The sequence below is a fragment of the Lissotriton vulgaris genome, chromosome 8, assembly GCF_964263255.1.
Source record: "Lissotriton vulgaris chromosome 8, aLisVul1.2, whole genome shotgun sequence".
In the NCBI taxonomy this organism is placed as follows: Eukaryota; Metazoa; Chordata; class Amphibia; order Caudata; family Salamandridae; genus Lissotriton; species Lissotriton vulgaris.
In genome coordinates, this window is record NC_141696.1 from 1489100107 (window position 1) to 1489118841 (window position 18735).

The 18735-nt window shown below is 44.8% G+C and overlaps 1 protein-coding gene across 1 annotated transcript in view; it reads left to right on the plus strand.

Annotated features, from left to right (window-relative positions):
* Positions 1–17674, plus strand: part of LOC147698978 (uncharacterized) — a 154775-nt gene extending 137101 nt beyond the window's left edge. Inside the window, exons 17-20 of the mRNA XM_086935574.1 lie at positions 1863–1938; positions 2955–3039; positions 12864–12951; positions 17207–17674. Of these exons, the coding sequence (XP_086791700.1) occupies positions 1863–1938; positions 2955–3039; positions 12864–12951; positions 17207–17317 (360 nt within the window). The 3' untranslated portion in view covers positions 17318–17674. The remainder of the gene's footprint in view (positions 1–1862; positions 1939–2954; positions 3040–12863; positions 12952–17206) is intronic.
* Positions 17675–18735: the final 1061 nt, after the last annotated feature.

Here is an 18735-nt window from a genome sequence, read left to right on the forward strand (position 1 = left end):
TGGCTGGTGGGTCTCACAATCTGTCCTCCACTTTTCCGCCGCGATCGGAAGGCGACCACGGCGGAAAAGCACTAACATGGCTGGCGGTGTCTATCAGACACCGCCAGCCATATTAGGATGTAGGGAAAGTAATGCTTTTCCGCCGCGGATTTTCCGCCGTGGAAAAGCATACGGACATTCACTTTGGGGGCCCGTTGTGGGCCCCCTGGGTGAAGGTTGCGTGGGGGGTGCACATGGGGGGTACCTATGGTACTCCCCTGCCTTTGCGTGCACGAAGCGGCAGGCACCGCGCGGTGCCTGCCGCTTTGTGCATGCAAATGCACTGCTTTCATTTTTTACATTGCGGCGGGTGCTGCTTCAAGCAGCACCCGCCGCAATGTAAAACATACAGGATGTGACCGCCAGGGTGGCGGTCACATCCTAATTGCCATGGAGGGACCGCCGCTGCCCATGCGGACGGTCCTTCCTACTCAGGGGTGGCGGACGGACGCAAGTCCGTCCGCCATCCTAATCGACCTCTATATGTGTTCAGTCACACTTGTTTAGTCCTCTTTTCCAGTCATTTGGATTTCCTTCCATTGGAGCCAGCAGGTATGGGAAGCACAATGGAGTTTGACTATTCTACAGGAATGGAGTTAGGGTAGTTCTGATTTTTTTCTTGTTCTAGACCTGGTGGTTTTACATTTAGGCAAACATGAGGTTCAAGATGAAAACCAGCCAGTTGTCCTACTACAGACCCCAGACCTCACCTAATCCTATGAGCAGTGACGGAAAAGTTGAATGTAAGTTTGGGTGCAAAGATAGGGGAAACGCAGATAATCATTACAGAAACACACTGGTAGGGGCATGGTTAGATGCAGGCTTCAGCGTTTAACTGGGCAAGGGGACTCCTCTTGCTTTCCTGACCTCTATTTGACCTAACTACACATTCTATTCTGTACCATTGTGGCCCTTCAATCCTGCCAAGAGCAGGAAAGTTGGACAGTAGGGTTGTAGTCTTTGACTCTAGTTAGAAGCAAAGCCTAAACTCTCAGGACCCTCTAAGAATTTCTTTCTGCCTATTCTTATCAATAATCTTATCAAATTGTAAATTTGTTTTCCATTGTCCATCCAGGTCATATAGCTCTGTTTGTTTACGCTCTGCTCATTGCAAAACTTTTTTCACAATAGTAGGTTCTTTACTGAACCAAGGTGCCACCTTATGTGTGTGTAGCATTTCTGAGGGGCTGGAACTCCCAGAATTAGACCCAATCTGCTTGTTAATGGTGTAGGGAGTGTTAGCATCACAGCCTTCCACACTAGGCATGTTGTGCTTTTAAACATCAACCTCTAGTTTGCTTTGAAATGTCCAGGGGGACAAGCTAGAATTGTAGCATGGCTTGCAGAGAGAGCAACACCTACTGCTCTTTTGGACATAGGCAGAATCTCCAAAATTTCCAGCAGTTGACCAGCAGGAGGAATTGGAGAAGAGAACTCCACCCATAAGTTAAAAGAAAAATATTTGAGATTGGAGAGTAGTGTATATCACCACATTGGCAAGTTCTTACGGAAATTTGGCATTATAGAGAAACTACCTGTAAACAACATGCAAAATGCTACAGTTTTCATATAGGTACCTGAAGAAAATGTGCTTCTCTTCTTCCTGTTATGTAAGTTGTTGACAGTGCCTGAACTAACTCGTGGTATGAGCAATTGCTAAGCAGGCTCTTCATGATAGCTAGCATGATAAGACCTTATTAATTACTACCACATAAATGATGAGTGTTGGGGAGATTCATGCATGATTCTGGACTGTGCTGATGCTTAAGGAAGAAACCAAAATCCAGAGGAACGCGCCTTGGCATTACCTTTCTTTTTTACAGGCAAATCGTCAGAGAACCAGATCCATCAGCTACCTGCAAGAGGTCTTCGCGAAGGTGAACTGTATACTCACCCCAGGTAAAGCAGTGCTTTCATGCATTTTCTGATGTATTTTCTTTTTCAGTTCAAAGTCTGTTGTGGCTAATGCATTTCAGTAGGTAGATGATGCCTGCTCCTCTTTTGGAACAAAAATTATCCTTTTTTGAACTAACTGTGGGAATGATGAAGCACTAATCAGACCAGTGCGCATCAGTGGTCCGGATAACTTTTGGCTGTGTGGTCTAGTCCTGTGCGTATGTCTGGAAGTGATGATTCTAGCATTATTTTGATAGATTTTACTATATTGAATGTTTCCATCTGAATTTTAGTTTTTAATTGTATGGGATTTGTACTCGGCTGTATGGACCTGAGCTTGAATCCTAGTTTTAGGACAAAATCACACTGGATGTTGTGGAAAGGTAGAAGTGCATCGCTGACACAAAAAACATATTCCACTACTGTAGTTATGGCCAGAACCTCTAAACCTTGACTCTAACCTGTGGATGGCAAATGGTTGTATTCTAAATCGTCAATTTGAAAAACATTGAGGGGCTTAGGGAGAAGGGGGTTGTAACTTGTAATCCTAAACAGAGCATTTCAATTTCCTGGAATTTATGAGTGAAAATGGTGGCCTATATTTGAAGATTTTGGGACACCAGCACTTTTCTGTGTTGCTCTTAAAGCTTAACCATTTAATGAAATTAACTGCATTGTTTAGTTCACTGGGTTGTGGATGCACTCCATGCACTTACAGCAGATTAGTAGAGTTGTGTCTAATTGGTGACCACTGCATGCCAGCTCTCCATATTGATAATGGTTGTTCGTACTGGAACTGCTAGCACTGTACCTGGGCAACCTCATCTGATGGGGGACAATGATGGCTCTTTGGGATAGGGATGCTGGGCATAAAAGATGTAGAAACATCTCTGTTGTTGCTACATGCCAAGTCTGATGCATGCATTGTCTCCCAGCTACTAATTACCAGCACACTTCTACCGAGTGATCGCACAAACCCTACAAGTAGTGCTTGGCTGAATTATGATTTTTCTATACAGGTACCGCGTGCACAGCTCCAGCCATCCAAGACTCTGACCTTGCGCATGGATCCCTTGATGTTGTAACTATGGTACGAAGTATGAGGTAAGGGAAACGTCAGTACTGTCCAGTGGTCATGTCAATCAAAACAATGAGTCTTTATGTGTGTAACATGAACTCTTATTTTGCTACTTGCATTATAGTTGTGTTTTGACCGGAGTTCTTTATTGCGAGTCCCTTTATGGTGGTGATTTTGTCTGAGGATAACCTCCTTCTCGCAGGACACATTAAAACTTGGTGGTATTCCCATCCTTTTCTGCATTAGAGTACTCTGTAGGACACCAGAAGTTTTTCATTTTATTTAGACTACGATTTTGGCCCCCTCCACATGTACGTATATATTAATGTATTGGGGACTCTACAATGCGAACCTAACAAGTAAGAAGGTGAGTGTTGTACAGGGGCGAGGAGAATAAGATGATTCAGGATCTTTTATGGTGGAGATGGGGTTATCTTCTAGTTGGTCTGAGCGAGCGGGAGGAGCTAGAAGTTGTTTAACAATGGTGGGCGAGGCTCTTTGAATTGATGACCATTGGTACTCTTTTTGAAACGTATCAGTGAAGGTAAGACCATCGTCTATTGTGGGATGTAGTTCATAGCCTTGGTGCTTAACTTGACAAGCCTTGTTCCCTAGTTTCTCTTTTTTTTTTTTTAAATTTTCAATCCACTGTCGTGGCTTTGCGTATTTTGCTTACTTCCTGAGATGTTGGGTTTATTGGCCATGTAAAATGGAGTGTTGGTTGATACAGTAAACCTTAATTATGAAGTAGACTAAAAGAGCCTGTGACGTTTCTCCGGACATGTGGTTTTAATGTCCAATTTCTGTAGGGCTTTGAGTTGGCTTGCAGCATGAGTGAGAAATTCCATTGTAACCGGAAGGGTATCCTCTGTGCCACCATCCAGATCGGTGAGGACCACAGATTACATAGTGGCTCAGATGTCAACTTGGAGAAGGTGTGTTTTATTATTCACAAGAGTGATATTGGAAGTAAGCTGTTTGCATGTTCCTAGCAGTGTGGCACTTGTCAGAGAGGTTGTTGCCTAAATTAGGCAGTGAAGTACTCCACGTTCATGTTGCATATCCCGTTGTGGTCCTGGGTGTGTTGTGTGGTGTTGGCTATGAGTTTGAATTTGGTTTTCGTGGGGTGCAGTTTAAGCTAACTGCTGAACATCAATCAATCAGGCGCTGGGGGGAAAATGGGGGGATGCCGCTACTGGCCGAACAGCCAGGTCTTAAGTAGCCTCCTAAAGGGCCTTTCGTAGGCTGAGTGGGAGGGTGTTCCAGGTCTTGGCGGCGGGGTGGAAGAAGCATCTGCCGCCAGTGGTTGTTCTTCGGATGCGCGGGACGGTGGCGACGGAGAGGTCGGCTGAGCGGAGCTAGCGGTAGGGACGTAGAAGAGGAGTCGTCTGTTGAGGTAGGCTGGGACGGTCTTGTGGTGTGCCTTGTGTGCGTGGATGAGAAGTTTGAAGGAAATTCTCCTGTCGACGGGTAGACAGTGCAGGCCTCTCAGGTGGGGGGTGATGTGGCATGGTACGTCGTGGATGAGGCGTGCAGAGGCATTTTGAATGCGTTGAAGTCGTTTGATGAGCTTGGCCGGGGCTCCCGCGTAGTGGGTGTTTCCATAGTCGAGTCTGCTGCTGACGAGGGCCTGGGTGACTGTTCTTCTTGTATCTGTTGGGATCCACCTGTAGATCCTGCGGAGGGTGTTGAAGCAGGAGGAAAGACGGCGTTGACTTGCTTGGTCATGGAGATCGTTGAGTTGAGGATGACTCCCAGGTTGCGTGCGTGGTCGGTGGGTGTCGGGGCTGCCCCCAATGCCGTTGGCCACCAGGAGTCGTCCCAAGGCTGATGGGTTGGAGCTGAGGATGAGGACCTCAGTCAGAATTGTGAGGGGTTTTCCAGGTCTTCAGTTGCTCAATGTCTTCGCTTGAGGTAATGTTTAGGCAGTGTCAGGAGCAGGAATGTTCCTATAAGAAGTTTCTGTGAGATGTGGACTTGTGGTGTGGCAAGGGACTGGTAATCAAAAGTCATTGGCAATTTTAAGGGTGATTATAAGACTTGGCTTGCTAAGTATTTTTTAATCCGAAGTGTAAGCATTCAAATAAATAATGAAACAGAAATGTTAGTTGTGTGGAGCAGGAAAAACAAAAATGCAAACCCTGCCTCTACCATCAAGAAAAGCAATTCTACAAACGTGGAATGCGAAGAACCACAAACAACAGCAGAAGGAAAATCTCTGGCTGAAGGCATGCAGTGATATTTGCTCCTTAAACCCTCTCCTGATCATAACTCTTGTAGGGGGGTGCAGTTTGACCCTTTTTTTTCCAGCGAAGCAGACTATCACTAATGGGAGAACTTGTGAATTATTGTTTAATATGGCTGTGCCTAGACTTTCAAGTCTCCTCTGGCTATTCCAACAAAAATCAAGTTCAGTCTCACTGTTAAAAACGAAACGTCCACACCTTTCTTTAAAAAAAAGTAGTTAACCCAGTGCCATCTCATCTAAAAAGGGAGTGATCTACTCACGCCTATGTTTTATTCAATTCAAATATCTGCACAGCGCATATTTTACACGACATAGATTCTGGCAAGCTGGTCTAGTGACCTCTCCCACATGCTTGCGATGTAGCACTGAGGAGGGTACTTTCCTTCACACAACATGGTACTGTGGTGTGCTTGAGAGCCTCTGACGTGGCGGGTTGAGAGGGGGGGGGGGGTCTGATATGGCACGCCTATCTGAAGTCTTGGCCTGGAATCTCCCCCTGTCACCTTGATTTTCCTACGTGCTACCAATGAAATTGGGGACAACTAGTACAAACAACACCTCTTGTTTTTGGGCCTTATCTTAGCAAAATGTGATATAGCTGGATTGTGGAAGGCTACTTAACCTCCTTTACTAGGCGTTTGGAAACAAGGCATGGATTTTTGCATGGGTCTGGAACTACCAATAGTCATAGCCAGGGGTTGCCCACAGAAACATTTCAAGATTTGGCAGCAGTGGGCCGAATACCACGTCATTCTACTGAAACCTCAGACCTCTGGGACATCAGGTCCAGGAGATGCACCCAGATAGGGATACTGGTGCACTACACTGCTATATGATCTACATATGTCCGAAGACATCTATGCACGGTAGGGTGGCACCGAGGGAGTATGATATCAACAATGCACACATAGTTGTTTTGTTAGCTCCTGTTTTGTTCCTGATTTGTACTAACATAGAAAATAAGGCCATATTCATATGCATCAATCTGTACATTTGTGGTTTAGGCCCTACGGGCCGCATATGGCTGAAGATGCAAATACAGTTTGTTTTGTGGAAAAAAATAAAGAGGGAGCGGTCTGAAGAAAGAATTCTGGTATAGACTTCTAGCCGCAGATTTTGAATATTCCCCAGGCACTAGACTGGATCCGGAAACTTTTCAGCAGTACCTCTGCATAGCAGTCTATGGCACCATACAGCTCAGCACTCATGCAGTTCCACTTCAGAAATGACGCGCAAAGCTTGTAAAGGTGCCACTCCTGTGCGCTGACGTCAGTTTATTTCTTTCCACCCCACCGGACGCAGATCCAGACTCACCTCTCATATCTTTGAGATCCTTACCGTCAGCAAAAATTGTTTTAGTGTGCATGGGCGATGTCCCCTCCCAAAATTACAAGTTTTATACCCCGTAAAGACTGTTGCAAATAAAGGTCTGTGACAGATCCTCTCCGTCTGTGGGAGGATCTAGTGTTGATAAACACCAGCACTCATCACTCTGCAGTGGTGGAAAAGCAACAATTTGTTGCAGGGCAGGCGTTTCCTAGACCCAGCTCCCCAAGTGACTAACACCCCGGACGCTTCTCTCACGGACTAGGGGGCACATCCACAGGACATCACTGTTCATGGTTTGTGGACTCCCCTCCAACAGACGCTTCATATTAACTATTTAGAGTTGTTGGCAATTTATTTGGCTTTCATGGCTTTTTTCTGACATATTCGCACAGGACAGTCCTGATTAAAACAGAAAACATGACTGCCATGTGATACCAACAGAAACAGGGGGCACCCACTCCTCACAGCTGTTGGGGATGGTACAGGACATTTGGCGTTGGGCGATCTACCACAAGGTTCACCTCATGGCAGAGTTCCTACTGGGAGTGGACAACGACTTTGCAGACCATCTCAGTAGGATGGAGCAACAAGTCCACGAGTTGGAACACCAACCAGAAGTCCTGCTCCCCTATTTTCAACGCTGGGTTTTCCCACACATCTGTTCGTAACTACCGAATGCCCAAGCTTTGCCTCTAGTTTTCCACACCCGCAGTCCATGAGCAATGCATTATGGATGAACTGGTCAGAGATATTTGCCTACACTTTTCTGCCTCTCCCACTCCTTCCGTGCGTGATTCAGAAGCTTCGGCAAACCTCGCGCACACAAATACTGATGGCTGCCAAGTGGACCAGGCAACCTTGGCTCACACCCCATATCTAGTTGTCAGTAGGCTCTCACAATAAGCTCCCTGGACCTTCTTGCACAACATCAGGGCACACTCAGACATCCCAACCCCAAGCAGCTCAAACTAGCGATCTGGTTCCAGAGGTCTTAGAGTTTGGCCCTCACCCCCCCTGAATTCATGGTCATCCTGAGGGACCCCCCCACCCCCCTCCATTAGTCATATGCCACAGAGTGAAAAATGTTCATCCACTCCTGTCTCCCCAAACACACTGACCCACTAAAAAAGTGCACAATATTGTTTGCTACCTGTTGCATTTGCAATGCTCAGGCTTGGTTTACATATGCTTTTGTTTGAATTTCTCTGCAGTGGCAACATACTTACAGAACAGGGGGCACTTCTTTCTCTTCAGAACACTTTTTATTAAAGCTAATGTGGCAGGGATGAAGAGGGTTATCCTTCCCCAGATAAATCCTGTTGTATCCTGGAACCTCAGTGTCTTCCTCACTTGACTCATGCCCCCCGGCTTTGAGCCCCTTCATTCTTTCACCCTCCACAATTTTAAGCCTAGAGGGTGGCATGCTTGGTTTCAGTCACTTCTCTCAGACTGGTTAGTGGGATCCAAATGCTGACGTTAGCGCAGCCTTTCTCTTTTAAGGTACACGCTGACAGAGTATTTCTGAGAACTAATCCAAAGTTTCTCTCCAAGGTGATCTCTTCTTTACACCATGACAAGACAATTGAACTGATGATGATGATGATTTGAGCCTTGTATAGCGCAACGTAGCCCAAAGGCGTCAAGGCGCTGAAGATGGAAAAGAACTCCCAGTGTTTTTTCCATATCCAAACTCAGTGGCCGAAGGAGCACTGCACACATTAGATGTAAAGAGGGCTCTCATATACTACATTGATGAGACAACACTATTTCATAAAACGCATCAGCTATTTGTAGCCTATTCAAAACCACACAAGGGCTGAGCCATTCAAAAGCGGGGATAGCTCGCTGGCTAGTCTAGTGCTTTCAAAACCTGCCATACCAAATCCAAAAGACAGTTCCCTACTCCGCTAAGTCTGCATTCTGCACATAAAAAAGAAGCCTCCATGACTTTGGGCAACATTCCAGCCAGTAGTTCAGTGGTTCCTCTCTGTGCACCGTGGCACCCCAGTGTGCGTCACAACTAGCCGGGGCACCGCACACCAAGCACAGAGTTTGGGAACCCCTGCATGACTCCCGCCGTAGTACTGCGACAAAATCAGTAAGATTACGTATGCCGATGTTCACGCAAGAATTCCGACTTAATGTTCACGCAAGAATTCCCACTTAATGTTCACGCAAGAATTCTCACTTAATGTTCACGCAAGAATTCCCACTTAATGTTCACGCAAGAATTCTCACTTTCTGCTTCAGAGGTTTCAAGCCAAAGCTTAGAATAAATTCATAATTTCAAGTAATTGTCAGCGAAAGATAAAATGTTTCTATATGGTTCCGAAATCACTGAAGGTTTTTACACAGTTTGACAGGTGTGTGGTGCAGCCAAAAAAACCTTGATAGTAATCAATCTAGAGGCAAATACCTAACCAATGTAATGTGGTGAAAAGAGAAAATGACAAAGGCATTCACTGCAACGTCAAGCAGAAATAAAACATTGGCAGAGCCCCAGCAGTTCAGTAGTAAGCTTTGACTGGTTCTTTGACTTGCAGTACATGCATGTTATAAGATACAGGTTATGTTTGAATATATTTAATTACTATGTCTCACATCACCACTATACAAACATTTGACAGCTGACCAATAAGGCGTTTGCTATATGGTATGAACGCTGGAAATACGGCAGACCTTGTGCACTTGCACTTTCTGATACATGAAGTCACTTGGCATGAAACAAACTACTCTGAAGTGCGACTATTTTATTAGCTTTAAACTGAAATAGATTGCAGCTTCAAAACTTTTTTTAAAAAGTATGCTATACAAAACTTGAGAAATACAGGCAAATTGTGTGCATCACGTGCAATCTGTTGCAAAAGGGGGCTGTGTTGTAATTTCCGTTGTATGTGAACATTTGAGCAGCAGCAAGTAAACCGGTAAGGGTTTTTTTTTTTGTGGTCCAATCACACTACTGCACTCGAAGCAACAATGGTGACTTAATGATTACAACCACTGTACACAGCTTTTTGCAGATTCAAAATTGTTGTAACCCGTGTATAACTGCATGTTTGTAACCTCAACGCATTTTTGCACACACAGAGCTCTGTGACTTGCAGCATCTTAACTTCATTCCCGTCGCCTTTTTCCACTCAGGTGGTTCGTGTGCTGCTGCAGCCATGATGGTTCACTTTTATTTTTTCGCAGTTTTATGTAAAGGGGAATTCGACCCTGTAAGCATCTGTTTGTGGCATGTAGTGCTGGCGATCAACCGGCGCCTCCCCGGAAGCTGTTGGATGATGCAGATTTCTTCTTTTTCTTTAACTTCTACTTTACTGTTGCATGGACATCTTTACGCATTCTCATTCTCTATCTCCCTTCTAAACTCGTCATGCTGGAAAACAATCTAACTATGGAGTGGATGCCCGTGCTCAAAACCAGCTACGGGAGGAGTCACTTTACCTTACGACTCGAAAGACTTTTCAGAACAAAAATGCACAGCATGTGAATCTACAGCACTACATGCCTCGAATAGATGTTTACAAGCTTCCTTTTTTGGAAACCATGATACAAACTGCTGGTGGCACCGCAAGCCTCACACACTGCTCCACCAATTTGAATAAGCACATTCCATTTAGAACTTATCGACCCAATATTCTGTACAAACCAGTGCATGGAAAATCCACAGTTCAGAATGCCAGTGTCATTAAGCATCACAGATTACATTGCTGATGTTAAGATTGGCCGAATTGATCACAAGCAGAATTGTCGCTTGATGTGGTAGTCATCAGATAGATCGCCTTTAGTCAAGAAATACAATGCTTTGTTGTTTGTTTTGCCCCTAGCATGCAATGACTTGCTCTGGCCAGAGTAAAAGGGAACTATTCTTCTTTTTCACCATCTTTGCGGTTGCCAGATCAGCATTATTGTTTAAGTCTCCAGTTGTTATGCGCTTTTTGAAAGGTTTGCATCATTTGTTTCCTCCCTCTCCCTTTGTCATGCCACAGTGGGACCTTAACTTGGTCTTTACATTTCTGATTTCCACTCCATTTGAGTCGCTTCACTGCCGTTCCTTGCGGCTCCTCACCCTCAAGACAGTGTTCCTTGTCGCTATAACATCTGTGCGGCATGTGTGTGGAGCTTTAAGCTCTTTATGTCAATCCACTGTACACCACCTTCTTCCCTGACAAGCTGATTTTGCAGACACGGGCCTCCTTCTTGCCTGAACTTAACACCGTTCCTCATCGGTCCAAACATCAGTTTGCTGGCGTTCTATGCTCTGCCTCACCCTTCTAAGGAGGAGAGGCTCCATCGGTTGGACCACAAAAGAGTGATAAGCTTTTATGTAGATCGTATAAAAGAACACTGGGTGGAGGATCCACTCTTTGTGGGGTTCTCTGGAGTGAAGAAAGTGAACTCTGTGCAGAAGAGAACCATCTCCTGCTAGATTTTGCTCTACATTAAGATCTGCTACACACAGGCTAAACCGCAGCAGCCGGAAGGACTGCATGTTCATTCTGTCATGGCCAAAACTGCTACCACTGCGTTAGCATGCAGAGTTTCTGTCCTAGACGTTAGCCAGGTGGCTATATGGGCTTCATGAGACACTATTGTCTGAATGGTCAGGTTCTCCATGAGGGGCTTTTTGTCCACTCGTCCAGCAGGACTTTCTGTTTTGAGTCCATCCACAGGCCCACATCCATATAGCTACTAATTTGCTATCTATTAAAAAGGTGAGGAATCTGCAGCTAGAAGTCTCTATCAGAACAACTTACCTTCGGTAATGCTCTTTCTAGTATGACTTCATGTAGAAACAGATACCTACAGGTCCTCCTGTTCTCCCCATTCTTTGGTTGTCCTCTATCAATTAATAGATTCCCAGCCTAGGAATCTGCCCACTGGTCACACCAATTTGCTTTTGGGGCTTTGCACCTGGGGGCGCGCACAGTCTTTGAAAGCACCTCACGTAAACGTGCTGGGATTGGCAGCTATATCGGCTCAGCCCTTCATTTCTGGAGTGGAAAAGCGTTGGTGCAGAGCCTCATGACACACTCTACCAATTTGCAGAGGTGCTGCTAAACACTTTACAGATCCAGTATGACGCCTGGGGGATATTAAAAAAAGTGAAGATCTGCGGCTAGCCAGAAAAAGCGTTACTGAAGGTAAGGAACTTGTTCTTCAGATCCACTCTCCAATAGAAAACTGGATTCCTGTGTGGAATTCTTCTCCGGTCAGTCATGAGTGGGTCATTGTTCCCGCACCCAGGTCTACCAGGTGTTGGATTTAGGATCAGGCAATAGCACATTGGTCAAGATGCCCTTTTCATGCCCTATCCCGCCCACTTACAGATGTCTAACAAACAAACACCTGCTCTCATTATCCACCTGTTTTAAATCTCGAACCGTTTGAGCATTCCATCTTGTGCTGCTAGGCCTTGGGGCATCCTGGGGACAGTAGTACAATAATGCACTAGTGGCTTGTGGAACAATTATCACAAAAAATGAAAAACCCTTATCTCTTTCATATTTCTTCCCTCACTTAAACAATATACTGTTGACTGAGCATCAGCAACATTTTGTGTCTAGGAGCAGCGCAGTCGACGCTTACCATTCGACTAGCCCCTAAGCCTCCATCAGCCTCTCTCAAAGTCATAAACCTTACTGTCAATGAAATCATAGTTTGATTCCAACCTATTGTTTTGTTCTGAAGTCAGCAGAGTGGTGAAGGGTGTCAAACTCTAGCTATACTCTGAAAGGTACTGTAACCACTACAAGCTAAACACTTGGTGGGTTGACAAAGGCCCATTTTATGTCAGGTGTGGACTAGTGGAATTAGTCTAACCCTAACTACTTAGGAGTTAGGGTTAGACGTCTGAACCCTAACTACTTAGGATGAGGCTACACACAGAAGCTTGAAGAGTGGCATGAATACTCACCAGCTCGATTGGCTCTTAACTTCCTCTTCCTTTGGAACTGCATTTTTTTTTTACTATTTCTTTATCCGAAAGGCCACATGTAGTGCTTTACAAAATCTGGCTTGCTTCTTTCTGCTCAGTAGTAATACAGAAACCCTTGGAGTTTGGAACAGAAGTGCATGCCCTGCAACATTGTAGTTGTTTAATGGCAATCAGTTTATGTTTTTAATATAACATAACTAAGATCTGCATTGTTGAAAAGAAATTGTTGTCCGTCTGTCATGATTGTGGGTGAAATCTTTCTAATAACTCTACCATTTTTGATTGCTCTTTTCTAAGTTCAGGCTGACAAGTGACTGTTTGCTCTTTTTCAGGTTTATGCAGCTTGGGAACTTCACTGGCATTCCTGGTCTGGTAGTGCCAGCTGGCTACAGCAAGTCAGGGCTACCCATCAGCCTTCAGGTAAAAAAAGATGTTGATTGCAATATGGAGGGAGTGGAGTCCAAAATTGGACCGCGACAAACTAGCACGAAGAAGAAGCAATGGAAGTTAATGTCGCTGCTCGCTTCTTGCGGATTCTTTTCCCCATCATTATTAATAAGTTTCCTGTATTTATGGCTCGTGGTAGGAGATCCTCTTGTTCTTCCGCTGTATCACTGGAAGTCCATAACTCATTGTTTAGACTGCCACAAATCATGTTGGTGGACAACAAGTACTGTCAACACTCCTGACCCCAGGTTTGATGCTCTAACAAATATTTTTCTAAACCGATAATGCTGAACTTTTTGAAATTGAGTTTATCAAAATAATTTCTAGTCCATACATATTTACTCGAGTGGAGTACTTGTGATTAACTGTAAGAGTGCACAGTGAAGTGCATTTTAGATTTCACTTGTGTGGGGATGCCAAAGATGGTGATGGGCTTACACAAAGCATCCTTTGTCACTGCAGGCCCGGGAGTCTGCCCCTGATTCATTCTTTCTTTCCCCTCCATTTAGCCTCTGGGTGCTGTTGTTAATGGCTGAGGTGGAGGTTACCCTTTGAAATCCTATTCTTTTACGATGTTCACTTTCTGTCTATTGCATCTCAGCTAGTGTATATAGTGAATTGAGATGTCAGTTTTCAGGGTGCATGGATTGCCGGTGGCTTAAGTGGCGTCAAAGCTTTGCACCGTTCCGCCATGCCTCTACGGGCACACTATGTGCTCCTCCCCCTCTTTGGGATAAACATTTACAAAAGACGGCACCTGTTGTCTGGGCTTAATAAACATCTGTACATGGGCACAATGGGGCCAGTCCACGAGATACTGCTGTTGTCCAGGGCCCGGGCGTCAGTGGTTCATGGAGTGGCCATTCAGTATTCGATTGGAAGAGCTCCCAGGATTTGAGCCTTGCAATACAGATGATTGGTGAGCTCTGATGATCAATATGTCCTGGGTGATCAGTAGTTTGTTCCAGACGTCCTCATGACCAAGGTTGGAAGTCTACATCTGCGCGGTAGAAGGAGGACTGAGTCACTAAGAGAGTCACCTGCCTGCTGCCTCACTCCAGACTAGGACTAACTGCTGGAAACGCCATTGGGCAGCCTGGAAGGAGACATGCTTGGTGCCTGTGGAAGACCACGGTGGACTGCACCATACAGAAAGGACCCTGCTTGGGAGAGGAATTTACCTGCCAGGAACCTGTGAGGGGTCATGGTGAGATATGCACTGCTCTATGAACAAGAAGTCTCCATGCTGCTGAAAAGCTGGTGAAGCTGCAGCCACTGCTTGGATCATTCAGGGTCCCAGGACAGAGATGTCCTTTCAGCATTGGTGCTGAGCCTTTTTTTTTTATCACTGATCCAGTCCTGATGCATGGTAATCTATACCCCCCCCCCTTCAGCTTCCTTTCCCCCAAAGCCTTGATAACAATGTGATCTTCTGTGGCCTGAAGTTAGCAGAGAGGCAGGTGCAGTCACGGAGTCGGTGGCTGTAAACTCTGTCCGATCCATTGCACGCTTGTGGAGATAGGCTGGTCCTAGGCTTTGCTTCTGGCCAAGCTGAAGGGACCAAGATTAAGAGGGAAGGGACCACACCAGCTCTCAATAGGATTGTTAGAGCCTGCATGTGGTGTGTATGAGAACACCGAGGAGATAAAGTAGACACCTCACCTAAAAGAACAGGAGGATGTACAAGACGAGGATCAGGGAATCTGGAAGAATATACAAACTACATCTCCAGAACATGGTCAAGTCCTGCATCTTACCAGATCCTCCTCACCCCCTGCAATTATTTCTTCCTACCATGCAATGGTGAAGATAGCTGCATAGTGGCTTATGATATCCAGGTGACGGCAGAATGGGGCGAGCCTCGTTTGTTTTTAGATACATTGAGGCTGTTTCTAGCAATGCTGCCTAGCGTGATGCAGCAGGTCAAGAAGACTTTTAAGGCACCCGCTGCAGCTGTGGCAATCACACCACAAACTGAGAGCAAATAAAGATTTGTCCCATAGGCTCAGTACACATTGGCACAAATACACAAAGCGACTGATTCTAGCTACAATCAGAAAAGGTCACAAAATCTAGCAGCCATTAATCGCCTACCACCTCACCAAGCAAGCTTGAAGTTAGATTCGGAAGGGAATAAAGTGGAGGCGATCAGCAAAATGGGTCATTTCAAATTCCACCGCACACCTGATATTGATTTCAGCCGTGGGAGAAAATAGAAGAGCTCCTGCTACACCTCCTTAAAGTGCACGAGGAAAGAGACAATGCCTTCCTCAAGGAAGACGAGACAATTCCAAAAACATGCCTCAAAACTGTCTTGGACACCGCAGATGCTACTAGAGAATAGCTGTGTAGAGGTTTAGCAGTCCGACTCTATGTATGGATGCGAGATTCAGGGTTTAAACCTCAGGTTCATGCTTCAGTCCTAAAACCCCTCTAGATGGAGAACATCTCTCCAGCCATCCATCCGGTGAATTGATGAAAACAAATAATAAGGGAGCAAAGGCAGTGGGTGCCTTACAGAGTAGGGGAACCTGTAGAGGAGGGGCACTTATGGAAAGGCGATCTCAATTTACACAAAGTTATCGACAAGGATGCATACACCAGCAATCGCTAGGATAAACAGGGCGATCATGGCAACAAGCGTCTCACACTCAGCAGCAGTTTCATAGCTTTGGCAGAGTGCGAGGAAAGAGCCCAGGAAGCTCTGTCACCTCTACAAAGTGACCAGACATTCGTATCTACTGATCATTACTTCCCCATCCAGGGGCAATTGAGATATTACCCAGAAACCTGGTAGGCTACAGTCCCCGACAAGTGGTGCTTTGCAGTCATCAGTCAAGGATATTGCATGGAGGTGCTTCAACAGCCACTGGATATAACTCAAAAGCACAAGGTGACGAGGAGAGTTCATATTCCTTTATTATTGGAGGAAATACCAAGTCTTCCACCGATGGTCTCTTCATTACTTAACAAATGTATATGTAAAATGCATGTTCACTCCAGCAGGAGTGAACTTGGCGCTGACTGAAACAACAGAAGTTTATCGTTTCCCAGCTCAATGGTACTCATTTCATCAACCTGGGAAGGGTGAAAGGCTGGATGAACCTGCCAGGATTTGAACTTCTGACCGTGTGCTTAAACACATGTTCCTGAAGTGGATTCACCAGAACCGGCTTGGTAGCTCAGTGAGCCATGAGTCCAGACTTACCTGGAAAGGGTTGGTAACATGAGATACCACCCCATTTGTTGTGATGAAATTACTAGGTATGGCAGGTTGCTAAGGCACCATTTATTAAACTAATAGCATGAGGTGAGAGAAAAATATATTAATGGGTTGAGCCAAGATGTAATGTACTCTGTCTCAAGCCACTGACTGAAAGATGCTTGTCTTAAAAAGCCACGCGTTCAAGGGGCAGACCCAAAGCACACTGTAAAAAAATTGGAGACATTAGGTCTGTCTTCTGTCAAAATCCAGAGGTAGAATTTACCCAAAAACTGTCTAACATGCTGAAAACAATTAACATACCATATAAAACTTGCACAACATGGTCTATGGACGGGAAACACCATTACAATGCAGTCATTACAACGCACTACATTTACAACGCAGTCATTACAAAGGAACTGCCTTTACATCTCATGCCATTACAACGCATGTCACTACAACACATGCCATTAAAATGCATGTCACTACAACGCATGTCATTACAACACATTATAAGGTAAGTAATGAGGAATAGTCATTTTTACACTATCCAATACTTACCCTACTGTTGCACTCACTTGAGTGGGAATAGTAATTTTTACCCCTACACTATCCAACACTTTCCCTAACGTTGCACTCACTGGAGTGGGCATAGTAATTTTTACCCCTACACTCTCCAACACTTACCCTACTGTTGCCCTAAAAGTATTATGCGTTGTAATGGTATGCGTTGTAAAATCATGCTTTGTAATGGATGTTGCGATGTAAAAACCATGTTGTAAAGGCATGCGTTGTAAATGTATGTGTTGTAACGTGTCCTATTCTCCGTGGACACTGAAAGGGCACATGTGTTTCCCAGTTTTGAACTTCCATGTATTTGTGGCTTGCTTATCGTCCAATGATGTTCTGTGTGGGATAATTTTTGTTTGTAGTGTGGGAGGTACTGACTGACTGGATGGTGCATGTACTGAAACCCAGAGCTGACCTAACATAAGTATATCCCCTTCCTCTTTATATTTGCAGATTATGGCCAAGTGGTGGGACGAAGAGGTTCTGTTTCGTGTTGGGATGATGGTCGAAGAGTTCCGCAGCCACACCAAAAAACCAAAGATCTACTATGACATTCTTTGTTGAGGGGCATGTTATGTGGCGTTCCGTGGGGATCCACAGTCTTTGCAATAGGGAGTGACGGCACGCCGAGCAGCGCAGTGCAGTGATAGCGTTGTCTTGTTTTACATAGGAAACATTTTGGATGTTAGATTATATATATATAAGAACAATTTTTACTAATGTTTACGTTTAAATGTTTGTAGTTGCAATTTTTCTCCAGAAGGTTACTTATTAGATATTGAGTTCAACCCAGGCATTGTGAAATGCAGTCCTCAAGCCCAGTGAACAGGCACCACAGTGTAAGAAATAACCTAACTGCATGCTTGCAATATCTGCTCTGGTAAATGAAATAAAGGACTGTTTATAAAATTGCAAAATGCAACATTTTTCAGGCTACTGAGCTTTGTTGCAGTTTAGTTCAGTTTGAGCAAAGAAACTCATTAATGGGTGAAGAGGTTGGAGATCTATAGGTTAAAGGTGCATTGTGGCCTGTGTACTGGTTGCATGCTATGTAAATACTAAAAAGCAGTATGTTAGATTTCTGTCGGGACAAGATAAGTGGGCTATATATCTAGAGAAGATGGTCTGTTTTGGAAGGTTAAAGCTCCAGTTTTATTGGAGCTGTTGAACCTTTTTCGATAATTGATGATGCATTGACCGCTTTGACCTTACCAGTCGAGATAGTAATTGTACTTACGTACTGTCAGGTATACCTCCTATTCCTCCCCATGGACTCTTTTTTTGCCTTCCACCGTCAGTTCCCTGCTGCTGCTTGGCCTTTCTGATGTGTGACTTCAACTAAGACCCCAATCGCCCTGGAAAAACCCAATATATTGTGTGACGATAAGAAAGGACTCAAAAAGAGCTCAGACAAAAAGCATTCACTCTTCCAGATTTCTGCCTCACCCATACACACACACAAGCTTTCTTCACACACCCAGACGCATTAATCAGCAGTGAATACTGCATTACACCTCATCCATCTTTAAAAAGTGTGACGTACGCCTACACCTAGAATACAGGCAATTCTCCTGCCCCCGCTAAAAAATTCTGTAAATTCTAAAACTACTCACGTAAGCGCACAACATCCTGTTTTATTAGCCTTTTACTGAGACGTGGTTTGCTCTGCCCCTTAAGGTAAGTAGTTTCTGCCCTTTGTGCAGTGTATCCACTGTGGTGATGTGTCCTCCCACTATTGTGCAACATATCAAGGCATCTGGAGCCAGATGTAGGAGCCCTAATACCGGTCGGTAACGGCCGAATTCGGCCGTTACCGACCGGTATTAGTGTTTTCTGATGTAGGGGGCCTATATTTTACTGATTCTGTAAATTTACCGAATCGGTAAATTTACAGAATCGGTAAAATACCGAATCTGTTTATTTACCGATTCGGTAAATCCATATGTAGCTGACACTCCTAAGAGTGCCACAGGCCCTTAAGA